This window comes from Citrus sinensis, chromosome 2 (assembly GCF_022201045.2).
Source record: "Citrus sinensis cultivar Valencia sweet orange chromosome 2, DVS_A1.0, whole genome shotgun sequence".
NCBI lineage: Eukaryota > Viridiplantae > Streptophyta > Magnoliopsida > Sapindales > Rutaceae > Citrus > Citrus sinensis.
This window is the reverse complement of record NC_068557.1, coordinates 20,678,086-20,704,285: the sequence shown is the minus strand read 5'-3', so window position 1 is coordinate 20,704,285 and position 26,200 is coordinate 20,678,086. Positions and strand designations below refer to the sequence as shown.

Below are 26,200 nucleotides of genomic sequence, written 5' to 3'. Positions count from 1 at the left end.
TTTTTTTTTTCTGTTGGAGTTTGAATCTCGCTCATTTCATCGTCTCATGGTTTTAGATGATATGGAGCCTAAATCCCACTTGTTAAGGTAAAAGATAGATAATAATTTAGAGAGAAAATGGAAAGGATGGCATCTGGATTGTAGCTCTAGGTGAATTCAAATTGAGTGAGTAATATTAGAAGTAAATGATAGCTGGCTAATATGGTTTTGAAAGTGAAGGTTCAAAAGTGCTTCCAAAATTCATAACTTGCTTTCCTCTTGTCTTCTTTAATTTTGTTTTTATATATAGGGGCAGGAATATATTTTGTCCCTTACTTGCATGTACAAATGCAATAATTAATTTTCTTTCAACGTTCTCCCCCCCCCCCCCCCCCCCCGGGTAAATGATTTACACGTCTCGCGAACATCTATGGGTAGCCGTTAGATATAATATATATTATTAATTGTTTTATAATTCTTTCAATGATAATTCATAGGTCCCATTTGAGATTGATGTGATGCAGCTTGTTGTAGAAAAAAAAAATTGTAATTATTAAATAAAAGTTAATAATATATAGTAAATATAAATTTTAAATAATAATTTTGAATAAATTATTAAAGATATAATAGATTTTTTATTATACAAGTGAAAAATCGTATCAACATATCTTACAAACTATAGTAGCTAGTGTTTACCTAACATTTTAATACTGTAGTTTTTAAGTTACAGTTATCCAACATAAATTCCAAATGCACCCATAATCTAGTTTCTTCATGTCTTCAACATAAATGTGAGCCAACAACCAAATTGCAAGTATCTATTGTTAAGAGGATTGTTCTTCTTTTATTAACTACTCAAAATAGATGTCTATTTGTTTTATTATTATTATTATTATTCGAAGCATTGTCATGTTGTTAAGAATCAGGAAAAAATATTATTTATTTATTTTATACTATTTTTCATAACAACAATATTAGAAGTCATTTTTTTGTCCCAAAAAAAATAATTTCTATATGTGTGTGTGTGTGTAATTGGTTTCATAAGATGACATAACATACAACTTCGCAGAGATATATTGACAGTATTATCACAACATTATTTCTCTTTATCACATCAATTTAATAGTTAGATTTATAAAAATCTATAGCTACTTGCTTTTATGGCTCTCTCTCACTCAATTTCAATTTCAAAGTGAGGACAAAACGAAAAACAAGTTTACAAGTAAATATATTTCTTTTGGGTGGGGCTATTTGAACCACCAAGTCCTTCTCTACACCCGTTGTAAAAAAATAAATTCATTATTAAAAATTAAAAATTAAAAATCTCAAAATCTCAAAATTACCGTTCAATAATTTCTTTCTCTCTCTACCTCACAATCGTGTATTCTCTCTAGTCTCACATTCTGTAAAATAAACACTTAGTTTAACTTTCTTTTGAATTCATTTTTTGGTCTTTTTTAGTGTATCATGATCTCTATTTCATTTTTTTATATATATAATAGTTTTTTTCTTTATTTTCATTAGCTTTTCTATTATTTAGTAAAAATTAATTTTTTTATATTCATTAATTTTTATGACTGATAAAAATTTATTGATGTTCATTTGTAAATGGTGCGTTTTGGTCCTCTTAATTAGTGATGTTAATTATTTTGTAGTTAAAAGAATAATTCTGAATAAATTGATGAGAATTTATGAAATTGAGAATACAAAGACAAGAAAAGTTTAATTAAATAATTTTTCGATATAATATAATTCTTTATTAAAAAGATGGTGTAGATAATAAATTGATAGGTATCCCCACCCAAAAGCAAATAGTTGGAATGAAAACAACGTAAGACAAAATTAAATGCAAAATTTCGAATGTTAAAAGGAAAAGGACAATTGCACGACCCACTTGAGCCTTTGGGCACTTCTTTGGGCCGCCAATACTCATAGGTTCATTACGATCGCGTCTATTTTTTTCTCCCCAACTAAAATTATTTGGGACTCTATAATCCAATTAATGGTGTCAAAATTTAATGGTAAATTAAAGAAACACTAAATTTGATGCTAAAAACTAATATAAAACAATATTGATTGAGGGCAAGGAAAAATAAATAAACCCAAAAAAAGTTAGGTAAATTTTTCCATTTTCTTGTAATTTGGAGACATCAAATAAAATCTCTTTAAGGTTTTTGTTTTCACGTCAACAGAGACATGGGCCTCATGTTCAAATGGGTGGTCCAATAATGGCAATAATTTTCCAACCAACCTGAATGTTTAATAAAATATTAGGTAAAGACATTTTTAGTCAATTGATTTAAATAATATATATCAACATCTTAAAGCACTCACATCTATATTTACGATGAACTTTATATATATATATATATCATTTTCTTCTCGATTGTTCTTATTGTTATTAAGCATAAATGACAAGTCAATTTATTCTTATGTATTTTCTAATCAATTTTACCATATTATTGACATAACTGGAATAAATAATTGTTTTGATAGCATAAAGTTGTTGATTTACTTGTCTTATAATATATTGGAAGCTCTAGCTACAATGGTTCATTAGATACATGAGCCGATTATCATGAAATTTATAATGAATTTAAATAGAATTATTTCATTAAATATATGGCTTCGGAGTTACTTTTGTTAATTTATGATTTGAGTTCCGATCTCACTTTGATAAACTGATTCCTTCTGAAGTCTTTTCAATCTTTGGATGGTACAAATCAAGGAGGACCCCTACTTTTAAGATCTTTTTACTTAGTTAAACATCTCTTTTTCCCCCATTAGTTCCATCCTTCTCATTCTTGATTAAAGGATTGTATGATTTACTAAATTACTTAAATTTTTTACTTAAGTTAAAGCTTTTGCCTTAAATCTAGACATTGAAAACTAGTCATTTATTGGGTTCAATCTAAGGGCTAAAATAATTGTTTAAGTGATATTAGAACTTCATTGAATATAAGACTTAAAAAAAAAAAAAGATAACATATTAAAACCTAAAAAAGAAGGAGATGGATAATCCTAACGCTCAGAGTTTATTTAGAAATACTTTCGGGAGGTTCAAAAGTAATTTTCAAAGTTCAAATCTAATTTTGATGTTTCGTAAATTTTTCTAAAAATTATTTTGGTAAAATCACTTTATCTTACATCATATTTTGAAAAGCAGGATAAGAAGTAGCTTCTTAAAATCAGATTTCAAAAATCAGTTTTATACTTAATATAATTTCATATATATTCTCATATATATATATTATAAAATCACAAATTATCCTTATTAATTAGGAAATAAAATCATTAAATTTTAAAAAATTATTATTACTAATTATATTGTGATAACAAAATAAAAAATAAAATTAGTAATATAAAATATTCATTTTAGTTGTCAGTTATTATGCATGCACAATAAAAAAAAAATTTAGACACGTGTTTATAAATACGTAGAAAAATATTTATTTAACAGTATGTTTAATTATGTCGTTCATATTCTTGTAGTAGTTTAACAGTGAAATTTACTAAAAATATACAACTATTTTCTAAACTCACAGCACTTTTTAAAAATAAATTTTATCAAATATTTAATCGATTATCTTTACAATAGATTGTTTCTACAATATAACTAATAGTAATTATTGTAAAAGCTACAGCCTTGATCGAATTATTATACCGACAAAAACTTTTCTTTAGCAATTTTCCCAGCGAAATTATAGGGGATTAGAAGTATAAGAATATTGTTCTTTGCAAAATTCCTTAAGAAAATTGCAAAATGTGCAATTCGTACAACTGGGAAATCGGGACAGCGGCTACCAGAAAAAGTGCAGATTTGACATCAGTATTCAGTACATCCAGCTTCTTGCCTCCGCTGACTCCTTTGAGAAAAATATCAGACACCAACAATCTTTTCCAACACTGTCCAATAATAAGTCATTAGTGAGCTTCTAAAGCCAACTTTTTGTTTTTGTTGTTGTTAAATTTAGATTAAAAATTATTGTTACTGATATAACTCTTAAAAAAGAAGAATCATAACTTTTTCTCTCTGTCTCTCTTTTTTTTTTTTTTTTAAGTTTGATATGCCTCCTGGTTTTTTTTTTTTTTTTTTGAGTCTTATATTTAGAGTTTTTATTTGCTATTGAACAAGTTTATTTTTCATATTATATACATGTTTTCTTTTAGCATGAAATATCCCTCATCTCTCATCATAAATTGAATTCTTATGTGATCTTCATTTGGCGTTAAAAAATGATGGTATTAAATAATATAAAAAGCTACAAACAGAAAATGTATTTTAGAGAAATAATTGAATTTATAGAAATGAGCCAAATGCAAAGGTATCGTGGTATTCATGATTTTAGATTTCTATTAGTGTTACCAGAATAAAATGAATAATTGGTAATTTTCATTATCAATACAAATGAGTTTTTTTTTTTTCACACGAAAAAAAATAAAAAATAAAAAAATAAATATCCATTTGGAGAATCTTTACTTTGCTTTTCCTCTACGAACCAGAAAACAAAAGTAAATAAAAAAGTAAAACTTTTTCTCAATTTTTGTTTTAGATAAATTATATCTTACTAAATGCAAGCAAAGAATAATAAATTAATTATTTAAAAGAAAAAAAAAAAACATTATCCTTTACCCATTTCCACTTCTACCCACCACCAAACACATCCCTAAGAAATCATGTAGTTGTAATAATTAATAGTTTTTCTTCATTTTTTTATCCTAAAAAATAAATAAATTGAGTATGCACAATACGCACTGCGGCGCACAATAGTAGCCCCCACCTTAAATACTATTAACTCTGTTTACTTCCCCCGAAAAATAAAATTATCATTTTTATTATTAATTTTTCCTCTCATTTTTTCTAATCGGCGGACGGCCATCGACGGAATCTCCAGTTATCGCCGCCGATTCACCTTCTTCACGGAATCGAACTCTTTTCTTCGACAAACCCCCTAAAATTTTCAAAAATTTACCATTTTGACACTCCACTTCGCTGTATATTCATTATTAAAAAAAAAAACGAACAAAAGTTCATAGTGTTTTGTGAATCTTATTTTTAGTACTTCACTGAGTTTCACAATTAGTTCACTAATCTTGATTTGCTCGAGCTCAATGGGACACGTGGCGATCTGGGTCTAGCTTCACTTCCATTTCAGCTCAAATCTCAGTAAGTAATTTTTTTTTTAATTAATGTTACAGCATGTTTTTTTAATTTTTATATTTGTAGTGGAAAGTTAAGATTTGTTTTATCGATTCCTAGGGTTTCTATGATTTTGAAACTTGGATCCATGTGCATTTATTTTAGTACTGAGCTTAGTGAGATTTGGATTTGATTTGGGATATTTTAGTTTAAAATTTGTGATCTTGGGTGGTAATTATGAAATGGGGCTTTTGATTTTTGTGCTGGTGAGTGTTTGGTAGCTGAGAAAATAGGGGAAAATGAAATTTGGATGCTTATCGTTTATGTTGAGTTGAAAATAAGTCAACTGTAGCAAATGATTTTATTATGGCGACTTCAGTTGATGAATTCATTTTAACTATTCATTAGCTGATTGATTGATATATTTAAGCTTTTAATCGAACAGATCTCAAATTAAAAACCAAAGAATTAGTGTCAGTCATGTTAGTACTGCTTGTTGAAAGGGCTTTGACCTGGTCAAATTACAGTCTTTATGAGGAAAATGTTGAAGCTTGATATTAAGAAAGAATTGTACTTAACGTTATCTCACTGAATATTTGCAGATGAAAGAACGGAGTTAGACATGAGAATTGGATTTGTTACGAGGTTCCTAATGCCTGGTTGGTCATAGCTTTTGTTTGAAAATTTTGGTTTTGAAGCCGTTTGAATTTCTACATGGAAGCTAACATAGAGGAGGCCCTTAGAGCGAAAGAAATCGCAGAGAAGCGATTTGTGGAGAAGGATTTTGCTGGTGCGAAGAACTATGCTTTGAAGGCTAAAATGTTGTGTCCGGGGCTGGAGGGTATAGCTCAGATGGTTGCCACATTTGAGGTTTATTTTGCCTCTGAGATTAAATGTAATGGGGAAATCGATTATTATTCAGTTCTTGGGTTGAAGCCTTCTGCGAACAAAGAGGCGGTGAAGAAACAGTACAGGAAGATGGCTGTATTGCTCCACCCTGACAAGAACAAATGTGTGGGAGCTGATGGAGCCTTCAAGCTTGTTTCTGAGGCTTGGACACTATTGTCAGATAGTGGGAAAAGAAGCTCTTATGATCTTAAGAGAAGTAAACAGGTGGCACCCGGGGTTGTTCAGACAAATTTGTCCTCAGTATATGCTTCTGGGGTTGCAGGATTTGGCAATTGCCCCAATTCTCCGATTCCACATACTAGACTTGATACTTTCTGGACAGTATGCACCTCTTGTAAAGTTCAATATGAGTATCTCCGGAAGTATGTGAATAAGAGGCTTTCATGTAAGAACTGCCGAGGCACATTCATTGCTGTAGAAACTGGGGCAGCCCCAGTCAATGGTTCTTTTCCTTACAGTCCTTGGTCATACATGTCTACCAATGGATATGGAAGTCATGGATATGATGGAGTAACTTATGTTACAACCAATCCTGCTATTATTACTGGAAATGGAATTGCAGGATTTCATTCTGGCCATGGTTATGAGTATGTGTCTAATGTTTCATTTCAGTATAGTTCACTTTCTGGAACTTCAACTGGCATTGTCAGTCCTAATGGATCATCTACTACAACTGCTGATGCAATTTATCATATTAATGGAAACATCAATGGTGGCGGGCCCAAGGTTAAATCAGGCTCCAAAGGAAAACATTCCAGTTCTGGATGCAGTGAACCTATATTAACCAAATCTGGTAGACCTGATAAGAGAAGGAAGGTGGTTGTGGAAGCCAATTTTAGAAACGGGTCTGAAGAAAGGGGAGTGAAATCTGGTACTGAAGTCAATTTTGCTAATGCTAGCACAAATAATGAGCATGATCCCAAGCTTTCCCGCCCAATTGAACTCCCGAATAGACGATGCTCAGTTGCACCAACATTTGATGCGAGGAAGTTGTTGATTGAGAAGGCAAGGACAGAAATTCGGAAGAAATTGGAAGAGATAAGGCTGGCTGCAGAAGCTGTTGTGGAAAATGTAAAGTTAGAGACTGATTCTGGGCAATCTGGGGAGGCATCTAAGAGAGCAGATTTGGTTGTTAATGGTAATAAACCCAAGCCAAAAACAGGACCAATAACAGTACCTGACCCTGACTTCCATGATTTTGACAAAGATAGATCAGAAGAATGTTTCAAGCCAAAGCAAATATGGGCTATATATGATGAAGATGATGGTATGCCTCGCTTGTACTGTCTAATCCGCCAGATCATCTCAATCAAACCTTTTAAGATTCTCATAACCTACTTGAGCTCCAAAACTGATAGCGAATTTGGTTCTGTCAATTGGGTGGATTCAGGGTTCACCAAATCTTGTGGACACTTCAGGGCTTATAATTCTGATGTTGTTGATCAAGTCAACATTTTCTCTCATCTTCTAAGAGGAGAAAAGGCTGGCAGGGGAGGTTGTGTTCGAATATTTCCCAAAAGTGGAGAGATATGGGCTGTTTACCGCAACTGGTCAACGGATTGGAATAGATTGACCCCAGATGATGTAAGGCACCGGTATGAAATGGTGGAGGTTCTTGATGATTACTCTGAGGATCTTGGAGTTTGCGTTACTCCGCTTATCAAGCTGGCTGGCTTCAAGACGGTATATCAAGCAGACACTGATAAGAGTGCTATTAGATGGATTCCCAGAAGAGAAATGTTACGGTTTTCACACCAGGTGCCATCTCGCCTACTTAAAGGAGAAGCAAGTAACTTGCCAGAGAAGTGCTGGGATTTGGACCCAGCCGCAACTCCAGACGAGCTGCTTCATGCCGCACCAGAGGCAAAGGCTTGACAAAAATCTAGTCTGGCAGAAAAGCTAGATTAGGTTTTGAACTCCCTTTTCATCATTCTTATAAAAGAAAATATAGGTAGAATGCGAAAATATTTCACACTTGGTTTATAGGCCAATGCAAACATTAACTCCAGATGATTGTAGAGGTGCAATGTTCACCAAAGAACCTTCTGTCTAGCTTTCTGAATTATTAACTTCTTGTTTACTGAAATACCTTTTGGTTCATCCAGGAGAACTATAACATGGACCTGGTGATCAGCTCAGATTGAGAACCTGTCAATGTAATCTCTATGTTCTGCACCGGGATTCTATACTAAGAAATTGTGATACCGTTATAATTTTTGTTTTACTGATGAACTGATGTGATATTTGTATGATTAGAACTAATTTGTTTTACAATCACTAGAGCATTAGATGAATTATGTTCAAATGCCTTTAATCAGTCGGAGGATATCGGATTTTGCCTGCATTCCAGTTTTGGTGTAGCCCCTTCTGTTTATGGTCCTCCCTTCATTTCCGTTCGTCATTTACCTCGCTCATCTCATAATGTAGGTTATTGTCTGGCACTATGACTTTGAATCATGAAATCAAACTTCAAAAGCACTTGATAATGAAGGGGGACGCATGTGCTTCTGTTCCTGTTTGGGCTTGTGGGCAATGTAGATATTTGGGAGCCTAACACTGTGTAGTACACAAGCCTAAACTAAGCAATGCGAGAACAATTTGGGTTCAAAGCAAAATGGGGTTCTTTTAGTTTCCATCACATGCAAGCAATGCGTAGTAAACTGGTGATAGGCCGAAGAGGACCCGTCCATTTCAGTTCACAGGCTAAATCTTAAGTATCAAGAGGTCATTCTTTCTAAAATGATGCTTTTTTTTTGTTTCCCCCCCCCCCCCCCCCTCTCTCTCTCTCTCTCTCTCTGTGTCACTTATTTAATTATCTATTAAATCTGTATGGGGTAACAAGAATACCCCATGATACTTATCGATCCTAGCTGTACAAAGCTAATTCCATACACATCTATTTTAAATGTCAATGGAACAGAATGGCCATCTGGAGTCCACAAATCTTGAACAAAATCACAATTCGGTCCACTCCCTCCCTTCTCATCATCAATCACTCCACATCAAACCCACTTTCATAACATGCAATTCTGACCTCACTCTCAAAAGTCAATCATCTTATTGGATGACAATCAATTTTGATTATACACTAATTTGTTATTATATAACAACTAGACTGAGATGGACAAATAAAGGTCTCTTTTGCAAAAAAAACAAAGACATAATAATAATACAAGAAGAAGATTGAAATTTATAAAAAAAAAAAAAATAGGCACAATGATGCAGCAACCACAACGCAGAACAATGATTATGCACAATTTTTTTTTCCTCCGCAATTTAAGGGCCTGTTTACAGATTATTCCGAGTTGTTTTGCATTAATCATTTTCAATATGTAATAAAAATATAAAGACGTTTGAAATAAAGCCACAAAATATGCACGCGTTGCATGGATTCAAATACTAAGTTAAAAGCTGCAGCCTTTGTATAAAATTAGATTATTAGCATTTGTATCTCAGTGTTGCAGAGATCTCTACACTTTCTCTTCTTTTTCTCTGCACCCTTCATATGTATATATTTTCCTACTAGAGCAGACTATATATTACATTCTCTTCTAAAAACCTGCAAGCTCGCCGGCTTTCTTTCTGTGATTACATTAATTAATTAGGAAATTTAATAAGGATCATAAAAAGAAAAGACCTGTAACATATTAGCTTTCTGTATCAATTTTCTCCTCGCAATATCCTCCACCATGAAGTATGGAGAAGAACTTACTACTACTTTCTCTCCTTCATTCGGGATGCACTCTAAGGAGCTGACTTGATCAACGTTTGGTATTGTAAAGGGAAAGAAAAATATAAGTTCTGATGGTGTATTATACCCATTAAAGTACTCTTCATACTGAGTCTTCTACCTCTATAATCATTCTGTTTCTGAATCTCTATATAACTGTAGAAATGCCGCTTCCTATGGGAGATGCAAACGGGCTCTCAGGAAGGTTAAGTCCTTGGCTGCTGCAAATGGTTCAAGAAACAAAACAGGGGGGAAAAAAAATCAATGTTAAAAGGTGGAAGATGCTGTCTTGCAAAACATAAAACTGTTGCTACATCTAGAATGAGGACCAAAATCTAATTTGCTTTTGAATATCCACTAGAGGATAAAAGTTATCCTCCATTCGATTCCCCAAAAGTGGGAGGAGCACTAGCCAAAAAGGTAGCATAGCTTTATATATATATTTTATATAATTGAAACTGATTCTAAAAATAGGCTTAAAAGCATATGAAAACACACCTATCCTGGTCATTGTAATGGGTACTTATATGGCTGACTTGGTCCTCACTGGTGGAACCATTATTGAGAACATCCAACAAATAATTGAAACGCTCAGCAGACGGGAAATCACCTTGTTCTGCAGGGGCTAGAGAGACAGGTACAATGGACAAATAAATCAGTCTACAATAAGAGGTCAAGGAAAAGTGGAAGAGGAAATAAGGAGTTAAACATATTTCAGAGGTCAGATCAACGTACCTTCCGAGACCTGCAACTCATCCATTGAGTAGCCAAAATATGAGTGATGGTTCATTGGTTTACATGCTAATTGCATCTCAGAAAGACGCCTTCTCTCAAGTTCAATTGCTTGCTCATGTTCCTCCATGAGCTGCTTTCGGAGTAGTCTTGAATTATTGCACACTCTTGGCACTGTTAAAAGAATACACAATTGAAGGACATCAGCAGCAAGGACATGAAACGATCATCTAAAATATTAGAAACAAAAAGAAAGATGCAATGGCAGGGCATGAATGTTATACTCACTTGTGTGAAGCTCTGTATCTCCATCTGTGAAGTGCAGACTGCAAAACAAAGGGTGCTGCATTTTTTCTACATACTTCCTGCACAAATAATTTCTTTCAATTATAAAAACCACATTCAAAACTAATCACAGAGATGACAGGTAGAAAATAAGCAAACTAAAGAAGATTACGAAATAAATGATACGGGAAAATACTCTTTGTTTTGATATTGTATAAGGGGCAATATCATAATGATATGAATCCAATGACATTGAAATTTTCAATTTAAATATTAGCACAAGTCCACTGCTGGTGTTGATGAAATCAGTCATGTTTTAGTCCTAATTAGAGCAATGGGTATCATTCCCACTCCTAGTAAATAACTTCAATTGCTCTGGGTTTGATTTCTAAAAAGATAAGTACTGTCATTTGCATTTGCCATGGGTGGGGTGGGTGTAGAATTTCAAAAGTAATGGCCCTACCTCACATGCATTATCACCAACTATGAAGATGCTGTTGTGAAAGAGACAATTAAAAAAGAAAGCTGAATATAATAAAACTATAAACAAACACACAGCTGCAGTAAGGAATCCATCGAGTAAAACAATTTCAAAGGAAACCAATCACACCAATCAAAAGAAAAGGAGTGGCATGCTTTAAAGTAGTTAAAGTCGAAGATCGGGACTGAAACAACATGCCTATAATCATTACAAAGAGATGCTTGTATTCACAGAAATGATTTATCAAAGCTGGGTCCTTAGGAATATCAAGCAATAATTATTCATTTATAAATAATAACATCAAATATATGAGATAAAGGAAAAATAAAATTCCATAGAGTCTAATCACATCACAGGGAAATAAAATTAGACTAATTTGTCTATGATCAAAGAGAAAATATTTTACCTGTCAACAAGCCTCGACTTTTCCCGGTACGGTTTCACCAGAACTCGAGCCCCACACACGAAATGAGGATTGCCCTTGGCCAAAATTTGCTTGACTGTCTCAGCAAAAACAAAAGTGACAAAACCAAACATTCTCTTCTGTTGGCATGGAATCCTAACATCTTGAACAGGCCCAAATTTGCTGCAAAACGAAGCAACAACACAATATGGAAATTTAGAACCAAAAAAACCAAGTTCAGAAAAATTTAAGTCCAAAAAGTAGGGCCAAACATCATTGCCTGAAGTAATTTGAAACATCTTGTTCTGTAAAAGTACTTTCTGCCGGAAATGTAAGATATATTTGCCGGGAACCAGCAACAATTCCACCAGGATCACTTTTTTCACCAGAATACTCCAAGTAATTTGGCACATCCTCTGCCAAAATGACTGAGTGCTGCCCATGAGGCCTGTAACAAAAACAATACTGATTGAGAATTCAACTTCTCAAACTGTAAACTTAAGATTCAAGAAGACACAAAAAAAAATTACAAATTGCACCGGTCAATGAGGCGAATGCTGTTCTTCAGTCGAGCAAGAAGCTTGGTCAGACTATAACCAGCCTTGCCGTGCCTCTGGCTCTCTGTGAGGTAACCCTCAGCCTGAAGGGTCTTCCCATACTTCTCATAATACATCATTGGTAAAGAGGCAATTGATATGGGGAACCCCCTTCTTTGTTTCAAGAGCTCGGTAATCTCCGCTTCGAGCCTCTCCAGAGACCCAGGTGAGAAAACATGATCTTCATTTCGAATGTCATTTGCATTAGGGCTGAAAATCTGAGAAAAGCTCTCTGGCATCGGGTGGCCATGGAAGTACCTACAGTTGTTTCCATGCTTACAAAAGCCCTTATTGAAGTAATGGCAAACCTTAACAGGAAACTCAGGCAAGCTTGGAGACCTTCGACTCGTTCTTACATGACCCAATGCAGGCTCCGGGTAGAAGTAACTGCTTGAAAAATCTGAGTTAACCGAATTCACAGAATCGAACTGATCTTCCAAAGTCAAGAACTGCATCTGATTTTGGAGGCAGAAATCCTCAGCAGCAGTATCTGAGTACCCTGGTTGGACAAACTCTATACTGTTAACCTGTTGTTGCTGATCAGCAGCCATTTGTGGGTCCCAGAAAGGACTGGCAGCAGCTCTCATACTTGCTGGAGAAGAAACTGGACGCGTTGAAGCTGGTGAAAAGGGCGCAAACTGTAAAGGAAGATCAGCAACAGATGCTGGAGATATTGGAGGAGAAACTGTAGGTTTGCCTAAGCCAAGTTTCATTTTGGCTTCATTGATCAAAGAGTAGATCAAGTGATCGGGACTAAATGCCAATCGAATCATATCACGCTCACCATGGTCTTGTAAAAGAAGATACCCAATAATCTTAGAGACATTTTCAGGCTCTAGTTTCTGAATTCTATTGTACACAGCCTTTGTAGACTCTGTAAAATCCATGTCTAAGCCTCAATCCTACAATTACAAAGTGAAATTCAAATCAAATCAAGACTTTACAAAACACACACCCAAAAAAAAAAAATTGCCTACGTAGAAATTAAATTCTTTTAGAACCTAGAGTAAGCAGATCTAAAAGACACGTACAAATTTGTTCCAAAAAGAGAAAAGATTCATAATGATAAAATGGTTAACATTGAAACTAGCATATTCCATAAATTTCATTAAATTCACCTGACCATATTTAGCATTACAATGGATAAGACTATAAACTGCAGCTTTATAGCCACAAAAAGAAAAGAAAGATCCAGACAACATGATTTAAAAAGGAAAAGTTGACAGCAAAACAATAGCTAAATATAACAAATAGAAAAGCTGGAAAAATAATTTACCAGTTCAAGAACAGCAACAACAGCAGGATATACGTAAATAATTTCTCAATTTAGCACAAAATAAGTATAAATAAATTGATTTTTTTTTTTTTATAGCAGAAACAATATCATCTCAACTGTTAAAAGAAACAAACCAATTTCTTTGCTGACTGCAGATATCAGTCATAACATGTCTGTAGCTTCCTAAATTAAAATTGAGAAAATAAAACCTGAAATAGTGCACATGACCTTAAAAATTTATCTGCCTTCATGGGCTTGTATCCTGATATAATTATTATCAAACCACAAAGTCAAATCCGCAGCATTACACAAATTCAACACTTCTCTTGGGAAAAAAAATGGAAAAAAAAAAATTCTTTAACACTCAAATCACTGTTGTGAAACCTTTAGGAGACAAGCCCTTATCCAAAATCAGATTTTTACAGAAGAATTGGCCATAAAGAATAGCATGAGCAACAGAAATAAATAAATACAAACAGTTAAGGTCAGAATCCATTTTCAAACACTTAAATCACAGTCTAAAAAACATTTCTCAAAACCAACCAGTTAACAGAAGCAAAACAACATGAAACAAAAAGAAGTTGCAGCAGAAAGAGAGTTAAAACAAAAGTCTCAAAAACCCCATATAAAAAAAAAAAAAACGTATCTTCCACACCAAGGAAGCAAGAATACAGAGAAACAAACACTATGTAGCCATTTTTCATGCAAAAGATGGATCCAACGTACCCACAAAATGAAAAAAACCGTTGGCTGTATTAGTACATATGAAGATGAACAAGACGAAACAAAGTTAAACAAACCAATCCGAGGCCTTAAACTCTTGCATGGCCATGAATGATTGATCAATCACTTTGTCTCTGTTTCTCTACTCTCTCTCTCTCTCTTTCTGAGTGTTGTGTTTTTCTTTTATATCCATATATATTTTTTCTCTGCTCTCTTTACCTCCTCCTCCTCCTCCTTCTTCTTCTTCTATTCTGAAATTCTCAACTCTCAACAAAAACAACACTAATCTTAAAAAAAGCAAAATGACAGAAAGGATAGCTTTAAAGGGTGCCTTGTCTTTAGTTCAAATCAAACACACACTCAAATATATAGTTGTCTTCTGCCATTTGCACATTTCTCTCTCTCTTCCCCTCTCTCTTTGAAATCTCACATGAAGCAAAATTATTTAATTTATTCCTATTTATTTATTTTTTTTCTCTTGAATGATTTTGGACTTTTAGTTGTAAATTATTAATATTGAATTAAATTAATTATATAAAGTCACTACTCTCTCCCTCTCTTTGTCGTCTGATGTCTCTCACTCTTATATTTATTTATGTTTTTTATTACTTTTTCTTTAATTTTCAAATGTTTTTGTTGTTCTGAAATAAATAAATAAATAAATAATTGAATAATTCATATAATTTACAGCTTGTATTTGTCGTTACATAAAATTTCGGAAATTTATTGTTTATGCGCCTAAATTTCCGAAACAGCCTGTTTTACGTAATTGGCAACACTGCCCTCACTACATCACTGAAAAAACAAAACTTCTTGCAATTGCAAATGTAAAATAACATCTGGCTCTCCAACATTTTGTATTATCCACATGTATGACATAAGCTGTAATATTTTTTGTTCCAGTCCCCACGGCTATCAATGGTTTTGCTAACAATTTTAAGACCTCGTAGCTCAAATTTTGCTAATCACGATGGCATCCAATGAAATTTGGGAATTGGGGTTAATGTAAAAATAATTGCAAAGCATGCCCTTAACTGGAATTTTATTAAAACTAAGGGTGCAGATGTTATTACGCCAATCACAAACACCGTTGGATCAAAAAATTTTGTAGTATCAACGATCAAACATAGTATGGTCTGACAGTCTGAGCACTGGTGGTCCCATGGTGAACCGAATCTAGGGTCAACATGTCGCACATGCAATGAAGCTTGGACCCACGTTACCAGATGAGCGGTGGTGATGGTTTCTTAGGGGTAACAACTCGGCGGTTATAGACTTACTGCAACTAATAGTACATCTGAGAATCTGCATGTTCGCCACGTGTCGTGACCGCAGCAAATTACAGCTTCGATTTTTGAAAGCTTTGCAATATCAGGAGAGATACTGAATGACAGAAACACAAGTAGGACCCACATCACCCGTGTGCCACTGATATCCTAGCTGGCAGACTGTGGGTCCCTCCTTTAAGAGTATCCAGTTCACTTCTCCGTGATTGGTGCGTCAAGATTTGCTGAATAACATGAAAGAGAGAGAGAGAGAGTGATTAAAAAATAAATAAATAATTTAAAAAATTTGGAAATATAAAACGAGGAAAAGGTAAAATGATGATTTTGCTTTTTGCAGATCGAGCGGTGGTGACCGGTTCAACCGGCAGAAAAAGTGGGGGGTAACCGGTTCTGGATTTGAAGAATCCATTTTAGATTTACAACGAGGAGAAATGGATGGGGCCGTTTCAGATCCCCGTTAGAGTAGGGGCCTCTTGTTGTGCCACGTAACTTCTCTCTCGTTCTTTGCAGCCATCACACAATACAAATTTACTACAGTGTTGTACTTCACTTGTTATTGGTTACTAATTATCATTATGATTTGATGAAAAAGACAAAATAGGTGAAGTGGTAATCAATCGCATGTGCTTCTTATTGTACGATATCATTTTCATTTTATTCTTGTCAGTAAAAAATAAAATTAAAAAGAATTCAAATAATAATAATAATAATTCTCTCAAAGCCAAACTAATGATAATAATAAGGGTGTAGCTAAGTTATATGCAACCCAATAATCACTCCTGATAATAATAAATTTTTTTAAATATAAAAATAGTATCGAGAATTTTTATGCTTTATGTCATCAAAAACTATAGAATTATCAAATTGACTCTTATAATGATTCAAGGATATCAATAAATTACGGTAGTATTGATTTATATTTGCATTATGGGAGATTAATCGAATAAGTGCTCAACAGCCTTTGATCAAATTGTGGATGCCACTGAGTATAATTTATGATTATAATTATAATTGTGCTCTTAACGATAATTAAAAATATTTTTGGTATTCAAGTATTAAGCAACTTCTCGTGGTTTTTTTTTTTACCAAACCATAAACCCAGCGCAAATTTCAATGCCTATTATTGTTGTGCTGAGAGTAGATTAATGCACGTCGCACGTCGCGACATGGGATTAGAAGTTAATTAATGATAAAATGGAAGCTTCAGGCATTACACGCAAGATTAATTGTATAATTATTGTTATTGTTATGCCTCGTTAACAGAATTTGTTGACAAATCCGAAACGGGGGGATATATTTCGTGTTCGAAACGTTGCTTATAAAGAAAATCGGAGGCCGGACTCGATGTTGATAAGAATAATTATACGGTTTTTAATTAGTCAGGGAGTCAGTATTTTATTAAGGGTCACGTCTTTCCCAAATTAATTAAGATGCAAAACTCGACGCTTACCTTTGGGAGTTCATAATTGTCTATTCTAAAATACTTCCCCGATGCTGACGTCCGTTTATTTTTATAATACGAAGTTCAAATTAGGTTATATTTTATTTCATCACAATAATATATTAAATTAGAGCAACACATCAGGTGTCATCTCATATATGTGTGTGTATATATATATATTTGATAATTTTATTTCAAATTTTACTACGTACGGACATCCACACTTAAAAGTTTACGTACATTGTGTTTGTAGAGTTGCTTTACTTACATCATTACTCGCTGTATATAACATGGTAATAACGAATACTGAATGTCATGGAGGTTAAGTAGACATGTGATTTGGACAGCATTGTCTTAATCAACCAGTTACTTTAACTATACGATGCTGACATTGCAAGGCTTTGTTTTGAATGATTTTGATCTAATCCCATTCGAAGGAAAGAACATATTAGATAAGCCAATGGTGACTGTCATGTTGGTGATGTGTTCAGCATGTTATTGGGTGTTAATAAAAAGAATTAATCACAACATCATCAAAGTGATTGCTCAACTACCTATGTATTAGTACTTAATTGTCCCAGCAACAACTTTCAATATTGCAAAATACAAATATTAATATATAGTTAAACATTTTAATTTGAGTTTGGATTGCAAAGTATATATAGTTAAATAATATATATTATGGTTAGATAACAGAATAATGATGAAAATGTGGCTTCTATTAGCTTGCACTCAGATGCATTCAACTCGTTTCTTTATATTGTGTTGACGTGCAGCATTTGTGGTGCAGGCAAAAGAGAACAAATTAGGGTTTAGTAAAAGCTATTGAAAGGAAACGAAAGCAAAAGGAGGAGAGGATCTTTTATTAGCTTGCTTATCTTCACACCAATCTTATCCATCTTCAAATCAACCTTAGCCGCTGATTCTATTTTGCATATCTTAGTTGATGCTGATATTTGACGCTTTTTAATTAACCTGCCTGCCTGGCTTTTTATGGCCACGCAAAATATAGTTCCTTAACATTTTTTTTTCCTTTTCAAAAAAGCTGAAGTGGCGAATCTGCCAGTAAGCTGGGGGGGGACCTTATCGGAGTGTTACTGGCTGAGAGACATCAGACAAGCTTCCTAGTTAGCAGTTACTATAATCAACAGGCGAAGCCAGAAATCCGGACTCGAAATTGTGGGAGGGTTAAAATGTCACAGAGGTAAAGTTTTATGGGTCAAAGTTTAAAAGAACATTTTAATTCGGGACAAGGACGACAAATTTTTTTTAAAAAAAAATTAAAGTGAAAAATGAAAAATAAAAAAATGTTGATCACTTCTTGTGTGTTGCTTGACAAAACAAGAAAATTCGGATGACTGCATGCAAAAGTAGTGCCGTCGATGTTATAACGAGTCCATGAAATTGGACAATGTACTGCGTTTTGATTGGACTGACTTCTTCTGATCTTCATGTGAATGAAACCGAGGCCACAAATTGTGATAACTATAACAGTCTTTAACACTTGATTGCCCTTATCATGTGAACAACATGAATGCTTGATTTTGCCTTATCTGCCCTATGCCCCCATTTTATTTGACTTTCTTTTTTAGCATTGACATTTAGATTTTGTAAAAAAAAAAAAAAAGTAAAAATGTTGATAAAAATAACGTTTATCCTCAATTCAGTCTTGTTTACGAACATAATTTCTGACATAATGTGTTTTAATTATTTATTTATTCATTGATAATATCTAATCCTTCAATTTCTCTCACCTACTATTCAATTAAGAGTAATGATACAGCCACAAACTCTTGTACAAACTTATTTTGTACAAACTGACGTGGTATTAATTCATTGATTGAATGAAAATATAAATTAATAAAAATAAATCATGTGGGCCAAGTGATATTTAATTCAACCAATCTTATCATGTCACATCAGTTTGTACAAAATAAGTTTGTACAAGAGTTTGTGGCTGTATCATTACTCTTCAAGACTATTCTAAAAACCATTTAGAATTATCCTTATTAATGTATAAAAATTTAATTAAAAAATAAAAACTATTCTAAAAACCATAATTACTTTTGACAACCTCAAGTCACAGTTTTTAATCATTCATTTCAATCTCAGCCACTTTATTGCTGACTGATTTTAATTATTTATCATTCATTTCGGTTCATTTATAATTTCTTGATTATATACTGAAATTATTTTTCCCTCTTTTCATTTGATATTATTTTGATTTTGATGCCATCATATCAATCTCATTAAGATCAATTCAAATAAATTAGGGGTTTTGGTTTGTGGCTATTTGGAAACTTGCTAGTAGAGTCATTCGACAACTAAGGGCTAGTAGTGCAATGACTTAAGATGGTGACGGTAGTGGTGGAAGGTGGGTAGGATTTCTAGAATTGCATTTATTTTTAATTATTTTTATTATTAACAAGAATAATTGTCAAAATAAATGAGATTAATCAAAAAAATAGTGGCTGATGAAAAAAAATTGAGGGGGGTTAAATATCACTTTTATTTATTTTTTCCTAGATCCTCTGTGTCGCTGGGGCGCCGGGCACGAAGTGTCTCAACTCAATCACTTAAATTGGGTTTCGTAAAAATTCATTTCCCACAGGCCCAATCTGGCAGAAACATTAAAGACTGATACGATATCGTTTGAGTATGCAAGTGCCCCAATATTAAAAGACCGGAGATTCTTTATCACCCCTAAAAGTTCCTTATAGCACCCATTTGAATTTTATTCCATAAAATATTCCTAGCTTAATTTATTGAATATTAACTTATAAATTAAAAATCAATTATCTTGTCATTTAATTTTTCCTAATAAAGAGTATTTCTGTTAAGTATTTATTTATAAATACATACAGATTCTAAAATTTAAAAATATTTTTATTATCTCCAGTAATTCTTTAAAAAAAATTAAATATGTATTAAAATTTAAAATATAAATATAAATTATAAAATAAGATTGATGTAAGAAATTATTAAAAAATAATTTATTTAAATGTTAAATAAATTTTTCATCTAAAAATAAAAGAAAATATTGTATTTTTATTATTTAAATAATTTCAATTGAAAAGCGGTTCCAGAGGATGCCAGCAGTCCTACTCATAATAAAAAGGAATCCAGGTCGAACAGAGGGCCTCCTTCCACCTGACTAAACGACATCGTCGCATGTAAAAAAATAGCACGCACCACAGAAACGAGCACGGAGAAAAAGAACCGAAAAAACGACATCTCCAGCAAAGCAATTGCGCAATTGCACTTGTCGATCTATCTCAGCCGGCCGTCGGATCGAAACGAGAGCCGTTTGATCGTTCAAAGAGAAAATGTACCAGTGGAGGAAATTCGATTTCTTCGAGGAGAAATACGGAGGAAAGAGCACGATCCCGGAGGAAGTTAGTGGAAACATCACGTACTGCTCAAGTGGCAGAGGAAAGGTAGTGATCGGCTGCGACGACGGGGCCGTAAGCCTCCTTGATCGCGGCCTCAAGTTCAATTTCGGCTTCCAAGCTCACTCCTCCTCCGTCCTCTTCCTCCAGCAGCTCAAGGTCCGCCTTATCCCCTCAATTTTGAATTTCGCACTTTCTTTTTAAATTTTCCTGGTTCTGCTTGGTTACCGTGAAAATTAAAGAGAACATAGGAAGGTAAAGGAAGTTGAATTTGCAGTGTGATAGTGATGTTGTTTGACGTAATTGGGAATTGATGTGAATTATTCATTTAAATTGGTGAAACAGCAACGAAACTTTCTGGTGACGGTTGGTGAAGATGAGCAAGTATCGGCACAGCAATCAGCTGTGTGTCTTAAAGTTTTCGACCTTGATAAAATGGAACCGGAGGGAACCAGCTCCACGAGTCCTGATTGTATTGGAATTTTGCGAGTATTTACCAGTCAGTTTCCTGAAGCCAAGGTAGCATATTTTTCACTTGCTTATTGACATTTACTGTAATGTCATATATTCTTCTGCTTATTTTTGAAAGCTTTACAGCTTAAGTTACACCAACTCCTTTATCCTGAAAATACCTCGAATTTGTTTAAATGAACAAAGGTGGTTGGTACTTTTACATTGTCGTTTTACTTGCCTTGTTGTGATTTTGGAAATTGTGATATGATACAGATAACGTCATTTCTAGTACTAGAGGAAGCTCCGCCAATACTACTTATAGCTATTGGGTTAGACAATGGTTGTATTTATTGTATTAAAGGGGATATTGCACGGGAGCGTATCACGCGTTTCAAGCTTCAGGTGGATAATCAGTGCTCTGTTATGGGTTTAGGATTCAGAGTGGATGGTCAAGCTCTTCAGTTATTTGCTGTGACCCCAAATTCAGTCATCTTATTCAGTTTGCAGAACCAACCACCTAAGCGGCAGTTTCTAGATAACATTGGATGCAGTACCAACAGTGTAGCTATGAGCGATCGCTTGGTATGCAGTTCCGGATGTCCTTCACTTTTTTCACTATCCAAAAAGTTGTGTATTCATACTGTTTTAATCAGCTGACAGTCTTTTTTGTGCTGTCTTCTGAACAGGAGTTGATTATTGGCAGACCTGAGGCTGTGTACTTTTACGAAGTTGACGGACGAGGCCCTTGTTGGGCTTTTGAAGGGGAGAAGAAACTCCTTGGGTGGTTCCGTGGATACCTTTTATGTGTCATTGCAGATCAAAGAAATAGCAAGAATATTTTCAATGTCTATGACCTGAAGAATCGTTTAATAGCCCACAGTCTAGTGGTTAAGGAAGTTTCTCACATGCTCTGTGAATGGGGTAATATAATACTTGTAATGACTGACAAGTCAGTTTTGTGCATTGGGGAGAAGGACATGGAGAGCAAGTTAGATATGCTCTTTAAGAAAAACCTTTATACAGTAGCTATAAATCTTGTACAGAGTCAGCAAGCTGATGCGGCTGCAACTGCTGAAGTGCTGAGGAAGTATGGGGATCATCTATATAGCAAACAAGACTACGACGAAGCAATGTCGCAGTACATTCTTACCATTGGTCACCTTGAACCTTCATATGTAATACAAAAGTTTCTTGATGCACAAAGGATCTACAACCTTACAAATTACTTGGAGAAGTTACATGAAAAGGGGTTTGCTTCTAAAGATCATACTACTCTTTTGTTAAATTGCTACACCAAATTGAAAGATGTTGAAAAATTGAATATGTTCATAAAAGGTGAAGATGGTGTAGGGGAACATAAATTTGATGTGGAGACTGCTATAAGGGTCTGCCGCGCTGCCAATTACCATGAGCATGCCATGTATGTTGCTAAGAAGGCAGGGAAGCATGAATTGTATTTGAAGATTTTACTTGAAGACCTTGGCAGGTATGATGAAGCCTTGCAATATATTTCAAGCCTAGACCCAAGTCAAGCTGGGGTGACTGTCAAAGAGTATGGTAAGATTCTCATAGAGCACAAGCCCATGGAGACAATTGACATACTTCTGAGGCTTTGTACTGAAGACGGGGAATCGACCAAAAGAGGAGCTTCAAGCAGTACGTACATGTCCATGTTGCCATCTCCTGTTGATTTTCTCAACATTTTTGTCCATCATCCTGAGTCTCTTATGGATTTTCTTGAAAAATATACTAACAAGGTGAAAGACTCACCTGCTCAAGTAGAAATTCATAACACTCTCTTGGAACTCTACTTGTCCTATGACTTGAACTTTCCATCAATCTCACAACTGAATGATGGGGTAGATCTTAGACTTAGATCAGGATCAGGGCTGCCGAAAGCAGAATACAATGGAGAAGTAACTGCTGATGGTAAAGATACATATAAGGGGAAGGATGTTTTGGAAAGGCGTGAGAAGGGTTTACGTTTGCTGAAGACTGCATGGCCTTCTGAACTGGAACATCCACTTTATGATGTTGATCTTGCTATAATTCTTTGTGAAATGAATGCATTTAAGGAAGGGCTACTGTATTTGTATGAGAAGTTGAAACTCTATAAAGAGGTGATTGCTTGCTACACGCAGGCCCATGACCATGAGGGACTAATTGCTTGCTGCAAAAGGCTGGGGGATTCAGGTAAAGGAGGGGATCCTTCTCTTTGGGTAGATCTGCTGAAATATTTTGGTGAACTTGGAGAAGATTGCTCCAAAGAAGTGAAGGAAGTTTTGACTTATATTGAAAGGGATGACATCTTGCCACCTATTGTTGTTCTTCAAACTCTGTCCAGGAATCCTTGTCTCACACTCTCTGTCATAAAAGATTATATTGCTCGGAAGCTCGAACAGGAATCAAAGCTAATTGAAGGGGACCGGCGAGCAATAGAGAATTATCAGGTTGGTGCTTGCTTCGTGTTGCTTTATATCTCTAGTTTATTTTCTATACCCTAATCCTCAAATTAAATACTCCTCCTGCAAAGTTGTCAACTGAAATGATACCTTTTCCTCAAGAGGGGTATGCTGGACAGTTTGGTCGCAATAATTCCTTTGTTGACCTAAAACAACCTTTCAAACATAAATTTATCTGTGCAGGAAAAAGAAAAGAAAAAGAAAGAAAAGACACACAAAATTAAGAAAACCTGAAATAATGTGACAATTCACCATTCCAAATGGCCAAGCATGGAAATTCTTGGTCTTGGGCAGTATTAATGTCGCTTCGAAATGGACTGCTTTCGAGACAAACTGATTGTTTCGCATTTTTGTGATAAGTGCTAAGACCATGGCCGAATTATCAAGAAAGACGAATGTATCATTTTATAAAGACTTGATGATAACCAAATTGCCAACGAGAGGATGTGTAATATATTGTATCTTACTTCTATAATTCTGACACTGGACAATGTTTGTTCTCCTGATGTGAATAGGAATCATCATTCAATATTCTAAGTGTTTTTTCTTGAACATTTTTGTTGTAGAAAATTGCTCTATGTAATCATTTATATCTAACTACTATCTTTAGAATATTCTTTATTGAAGTTGGAGTGGATATTGTGCAGGAAGATACGTTGGCTATGAGGAAAGAAATTCATGATCTTAGGACAAATGCCAGAATCTTTCAGCTCAGCAAGTGCACTGCTTGCACCTTCACCCTTGATCTCCCCGCTGTACACTTTATGTGTATGCACTCTTTCCATCAACGCTGCCTTGGTGACAACGAAAAAGAATGCCCAGAGTGTACTCCTGATTACAGGGCTGTTATGGAAATGAAGAGAGGCTTGGAGCAAAATTCCAAAGATCAAGATCGGTTTTTCCAGCAAGTGAAGAGCTCAAAGGATGGTTTTTCTGTAATTGCTGAATATTTTGGAAAGGGGGTCATTAGCAAAACTATCAATGGCACTGCGTCGTCTAGCAGTGGTTTCTGAGGTTTGATTGTTTCAGGTGCTCCTTGTGCAAGAATCTATGCCTTATATTCATTGCCTCACAATCTGAATTTTATCTGGGAACCACAGTGATTTGAGTTGGAATCTAGTGAATTTGAGGTTGTTGCTTAGGTCAATGGCCTGGACGTAGATAAGTCACCAGTCAGATGAAGCTGTGATTCATCTGTTAGGTTGGCTATATTCAAGGAGTATGGAATTCCTCCAACTGAAAAGACAACCTATTAGAAGAAGGGTCTTGGAGGTTTTACATGTGAGCTGTTTCAGATTTCAGTCCAGCTGCTATTACCTCTTGATTTGGGGTGTATATCATTCTGTTCAAAATAACAGGTTAGATCCTTCAGGGTGCCATTCCTTATTTATTATTATTATTATTTTTTTTTGTGTGTGTGAAGTTACTCAAAAGTTGGAGAAAGAAACCCCTTTTTTTGGCATGGCTTGTGACAGAAATGCAATCCTGTTAAATGTGATAGCTAGTATTGCTTTGTAATTATCTACTAACTTAGCAATTTGATTACCGTCAGGTTTCTTGCTAACTGATGTAAAAGTGCCATAAGATTATGCAGTGTTTTTGGGTTCTTAGAGCATGAATATATTGCCTTGCATGTGGTTTTTCGTCAATTACTTTCTGATGTCCCAACTTCCAAGTTTTTTTAGAGAACATGTTGTGCGTGGTTATCTTATCTCAAGGTCGGATGTGGCTCAGAGATTGGTAGGACATCTAGCCTATGCTACTTCAAATAAATCTTAGTGAAAAGTGAAAACCATGACCCGTCCCCTGCAATGATTTGGTTGGTGCTAGTTAACAGACAAATTTTGGGTGGATAACATCCGTACTGCCAATGAAATTAGACAAATATAGTAGTTCTACCAATAATTCGGACGGAAGCATCAGTTAACTGAGAAATGTAATGATATTTATTGTTTAATGAAACTGTTCGGAATGATATTCTCTCCGGGCCTACCAAAAATGCCCGTTTACCTACTGCCAAGTCCGTATATGTATATTTTGAGAATCTTAAGGTATGATATGCAGCAAATGTCTGCAAGTGCTTGTACAAACTGTACAAGTATGTTTTGGCCTTGCAGGGTTTATTCAAAGATAAACAAGATGAATTGAATTTGGGCAGTCTATGGGTACTCTCGCAACAGTCTGGGAACTAACAGATGGGCAGATTTTGTTGATTTTGACAATCTGTTGGTGTCCAGTGGAGCACAATACGTTTGGGGTACTATAGTCGGACCCTTGAATGTGAGATCTCCATCATAAGTTCAAACTTTTTTTTTTAATTTTTATTCCCTTATACTTGTGCGTACCTAATAAACATTTCCATTTTGTTATTAGGTAAGTATTCTTATTAGCCTAGCAGATACTAAAAAAGATCTTGTTATATGAATTAGGTCATTGCACTTTTTAACAAAGGAGGCACCAAATCAAATCATGTTGCCTTTGTCTTCCATGTGGGCTGTCTATGGATTTACAGTAATTTAATATCGGGTGGAACAATGAAGACTATTATTAATCCAATTATATGTACAACTTGGTTGTTCAGCCAGGAACTGCAAAAATCCTCGAGCATTTGTCTCTAATCTCCTAATTAAGTCAAGCTCTATCTTTTTTTTTATTTTCTTCCCCCTCTTTTAATTTAATAGCGTACAATCATTTTCCTAATATAGTACAGGTTATGCAAATTGCGAAGTAGGATTCCATTAATCCCAAGTATGTCAAATGAGTCACATTGATGTCTAATTAGTCGAGTTAGGACTCGATTAAATCTGCATATGCATATAATTGGTCGTGCTTGGTAGACATTAGCAATGAAGTAACAGTTTTTGTGTTTACTAAATACTGAAAAATTTAAGGTGTGGATGTTTGCCCTCTTAAAA

At 34.6% G+C, this 26,200-nt stretch overlaps 3 protein-coding genes across 11 annotated transcripts; 2 read left to right on the top strand and 1 right to left on the bottom strand.

Moving 5' to 3' along the window:
- Positions 1 to 4,803: 4,803 nt before the first annotated feature.
- LOC102607795 (uncharacterized) lies at positions 4,804 to 8,252 on the top strand. Its single transcript, XM_006469437.4, has 2 exons — positions 4,804 to 5,146; positions 5,722 to 8,252. Exon 2 carries the CDS (start codon positions 5,834 to 5,836, stop codon positions 7,901 to 7,903), a length of 2,070 nt encoding a protein of 689 aa, XP_006469500.1. The 5' UTR covers positions 4,804 to 5,146; positions 5,722 to 5,833; the 3' UTR covers positions 7,904 to 8,252.
- A 1,173-nt stretch (positions 8,253 to 9,425) lies between these two features.
- Positions 9,426 to 14,687, bottom strand: LOC102608090 (zinc finger CCCH domain-containing protein 18). Of its 5 annotated transcripts, none has more exons than XM_025094785.2 (8): positions 14,332 to 14,687; positions 12,190 to 13,157; positions 11,940 to 12,107; positions 11,663 to 11,842; positions 10,779 to 10,855; positions 10,494 to 10,664; positions 10,257 to 10,383; positions 9,426 to 9,979 (listed from the first exon to the last, which is right to left on the bottom strand). In XM_025094785.2, the coding sequence occupies exons 2-8, from the start codon at positions 13,140 to 13,142 to the stop codon at positions 9,907 to 9,909; spliced, it is 1,749 nt and encodes a 582-aa protein (XP_024950553.1). In that variant the 5' UTR covers positions 13,143 to 13,157; positions 14,332 to 14,687; the 3' UTR covers positions 9,426 to 9,906. The 5 variants fall into 5 exon arrangements, with proteins under 5 accessions (XP_024950553.1, XP_006469501.1, XP_006469502.1 ...); XM_006469438.4 differs by having other exon boundaries at positions 14,258 to 14,686; XM_006469439.4 differs by having other exon boundaries at positions 9,426 to 9,976; positions 14,258 to 14,686.
- Positions 14,688 to 20,109: 5,422 nt separating this feature from the next.
- On the top strand, positions 20,110 to 25,942 carry LOC102608971 (vacuolar protein-sorting-associated protein 11 homolog). 5 transcript variants are annotated; one of them, XR_001507248.3, is made up of 7 exons: positions 20,110 to 20,529; positions 20,716 to 20,889; positions 21,097 to 21,405; positions 21,510 to 23,273; positions 23,933 to 24,643; positions 25,444 to 25,565; positions 25,715 to 25,942. XR_001507248.3 is itself a non-coding variant. In XM_006469442.4 (5 exons), the coding sequence occupies exons 1-5, from the start codon at positions 20,308 to 20,310 to the stop codon at positions 24,296 to 24,298; spliced, it is 2,835 nt and encodes a 944-aa protein (XP_006469505.1). In that variant the 5' UTR covers positions 20,110 to 20,307; the 3' UTR covers positions 24,299 to 24,934. The 5 variants fall into 5 exon arrangements, 1 of the variants encoding a protein (XP_006469505.1); XR_369613.4 differs by having other exon boundaries at positions 25,403 to 25,565; XR_003063838.2 differs by having other exon boundaries at positions 25,350 to 25,565.
- Positions 25,943 to 26,200: the final 258 nt, after the last annotated feature.